We start from the raw sequence: 2,932 nt of genomic DNA on the forward strand, positions 1-2,932 counted from the left end.
AGGCAAATTGCACTTAATTCTATCTATTTTTATTCTCGGCTGTCAATATTTACGTGATAAAAAAGTAGAGGATTGAATAAATTCATTATATTCTAATTTTAAAAATCTTAATTAAATAATTTAATGTATAAATTAATATAATCACACATAAATAGTATATATGTAAAGAAATATATACAATTTTAGAATAGCAAAATATATTCAAAGCAATAGTTCTCTTGGAAATTAATTAGATGATTTGTGACTGAATTTTATGAAAATTTCTTATAAAATCTAAGTTGTTCAACTAAGTAATTTATAAAATTTATATAACAAATATAGTATTATTAAATTAAGTACATCAAAATGTATTATTTATGTATTATGCGATAGTTTACGACCATCTTTGATAAAATCAAAATAATTTTCAAAGTTATAAATTATAAATTATAATAACCTTATTGTAATATGTACTAAAGGAAGAATATACAAGCATATAATATGGATATAATATATATTATGTATTTCTAGATATTTATAGTATATTTATTATAGACGAATTTTTTCTAGTATACAGATTTGTTCAAAATAAAATCTCAATATTTGAATTTTAAGCCACATATATGTATATCTATTAAAATCCCAATCTGACTTTTTTAAAAGAATGATTTTTATGACTGGCTTTAGCCAATCCACGATTTTCTGAAAATAAAAGAAAACGTTATTATAGAATTAAAATAATTTGACATTTTATATATACACATACACATTTCTCTCTTTTATTGAATCACTATTAAATCTACATATAACATGTCAGTTTCAACAAGAATTTAACACATTATATGGAAAAAACAATTGCCGTTTTTAGTTAGTTTGAGCCCGCATAAAATGTGTTAATATTAATTTACCATTAAAGTATAATCACAAATATAATAAGGTTGTAATTATTCGCGCAAATCTTGACTTACGCACGACACACGCAAACACGGTCACTATTGCATCTTCCTCCCGTCTTTCCTCTGAGAATGCAGTGAGCAGCGCAAGCACTATGGTCAACACCCGCACCAGATAAAAGATCACAAGTGAATCTACGTGTGCGATGGTGTTCTTTGACGGGTGTCACTTCCAATTTTAAAGATTCGTCTTCCTTCTGCGGCAGCAAGTCCACACGCATCGGTGCATTCTTATCTAGAATACATAATAGAGAAATGGTGTTATTATATCAAGATTATCACAATATCAAGAAAATTACAATATAAAGATAGTTATTATTATTTAAAAAAATTAAAATTATTACAAAAATACAGAATAAAAAACTTAAATAGTTACTTTAAAGATTTTGCATGTAAGTAGTAATAATAATGCTTTTTTTACTATACTAATATACATTTAAATATATTTTAAAGATTATTTTTAATGTATAAAAATGAAAACGCTTGCATGTATATTTAATTTATATAAAAAATCATCCTTCGCATGCGAACATTCTCATTAGGCCGTATATTTTCGTTGAGAGTAAATTATGAAATTATAGTAAATATATTTAGCAGCTTCTGATTATATGATATATACCTTCATTAGGAAGTGCGATGGCGACCGCAGTCACAACCAAAAGGGCGAACACGTAGTTCTTCATCTTGAGGAATGCTGAGCGTTTGTCAAGTCTTGTAGTAGAATATCGTTAAATAATTTGAGCGTTCGTTTTATATACTAGTCAGAGCTATTGCAAAATAAACATGATAATAAACGTGATTTCTCAAGTAAAGATATTTTATCGGAATTCCCCTGAGCAGAGATCACAGGGCAAAAATATAATACTTATATTACTAAAAATAGCACATTCTGTGATTACAATCGTAAAAATCAAATGTGTTAATATAACGATTTTACTTCCATCCTCATATTATAATGTATATCTTATATTTATAACGATCGCATCTCAGCAAAAGCGTCTTTACGATTTTTTTTATTAATGTTATTATTTTATAATAATATAATAATTGTTACAAAAAAATATTAATATTAACGAAAATATTTTATATTTTTTATCTAAAATGTCATTAAAAAAATATAAACATAATGCTTGAAAATTTCATATATAATTCTCATGAATATTATTCTTGATAATTAAAAACAGAAAACTCTATGCTTCTAGATCATAATTTTAACAAGATATATTTGCTAATATGTATAAAAATGATGGTGGCTTATTTTGTCAGCAAATATATTTACCAATGTTAATATTATTATGCATTTCTAAAGTCTCCATAACTCTTTTAAGGAAATTTCTTTTAAAACAAAATTCGTTAAGAATTCATTAATATAGAGCATATACATATATTCATATAAGGCATATTCTCTTTTAATACAAATAAAAATAATATGAATTAATTATGAACGACAAATTGCCGATTTATGTTATTATATTAAAATTTATTTTCAAATATTTTTTGCGCTGCAATTCTTAAGAGACTTTCTTCTTCAAATAAAAAGTATACATTATACCCAACCCTAATTTATGCAATATATTTATACAATATTATAGAGAATAGCGGATTATTCGCGACAAATTGGGAATTTATTAAATAATTAGTGATGGAATAAAATTTTTAGACATTCTAAATCGATCACCCAAATAATTCGTAGAGTTTCTACAATAAATTTGCTATTGAACAAACAAAGTACATTATCTATATGATATAAAATTTATTTGATCATAAAAATTCTTTAAGTTATGACTTGATTATGAATAATAAGCATGTGTTTCTGAAAAATATGTATAATGAAAAGCAAAAATCACATATATAATCGATTTAAAAAATTTATTTAATATTTATATTTGATAACCAAAATGATTTTCAAAGTTATAAACCATAAATTCTAATAATCATATTGTATTATATAATAAAGGAAGGATATATATAAGCATATAATAAAGATATATATATATATA

The 2,932-nt window shown here is 23.9% G+C and overlaps 1 protein-coding gene and 1 pseudogene across 1 annotated transcript; both read right to left on the minus strand.

The window, feature by feature from the left end:
* Window positions 1–503: 503 nt before the first annotated feature.
* On the minus strand, window positions 504–1,710 carry LOC115244413 (defensin). The gene is made up of 3 exons (XM_029822019.1): window positions 1,552–1,710; window positions 948–1,167; window positions 504–681 (listed from the first exon to the last, which is right to left on the minus strand). The coding sequence occupies exons 1-3, from the start codon at window positions 1,613–1,615 to the stop codon at window positions 663–665; spliced, it is 303 nt and encodes a 100-aa protein (XP_029677879.1). The 5' UTR covers window positions 1,616–1,710; the 3' UTR covers window positions 504–662.
* Window positions 1,634–2,932, minus strand: part of LOC115244414 — a 2,732-nt pseudogene continuing 1,433 nt past the window's right edge.

This window comes from Formica exsecta, unplaced genomic scaffold (genome assembly GCF_003651465.1).
Source record: "Formica exsecta isolate Colony F162 unplaced genomic scaffold, ASM365146v1 scaffold82, whole genome shotgun sequence".
NCBI lineage: Eukaryota > Metazoa > Arthropoda > Insecta > Hymenoptera > Formicidae > Formica > Formica exsecta.

Bases quoted from the DNA above. Each gene is read 5' to 3' on its own strand.
- LOC115244413 (XM_029822019.1), bottom strand. From the start codon at position 1,615: ATGAAGAACTACGTGTTCGCCCTTTTGGTTGTGACTGCGGTCGCCATC. The intron at 1,168-1,551 runs GTATATATCATA...TATGTATTCTAG, and splicing joins CATCGCACTTCCTAATGAAG to ATAAGAATGCACCGATGCGT.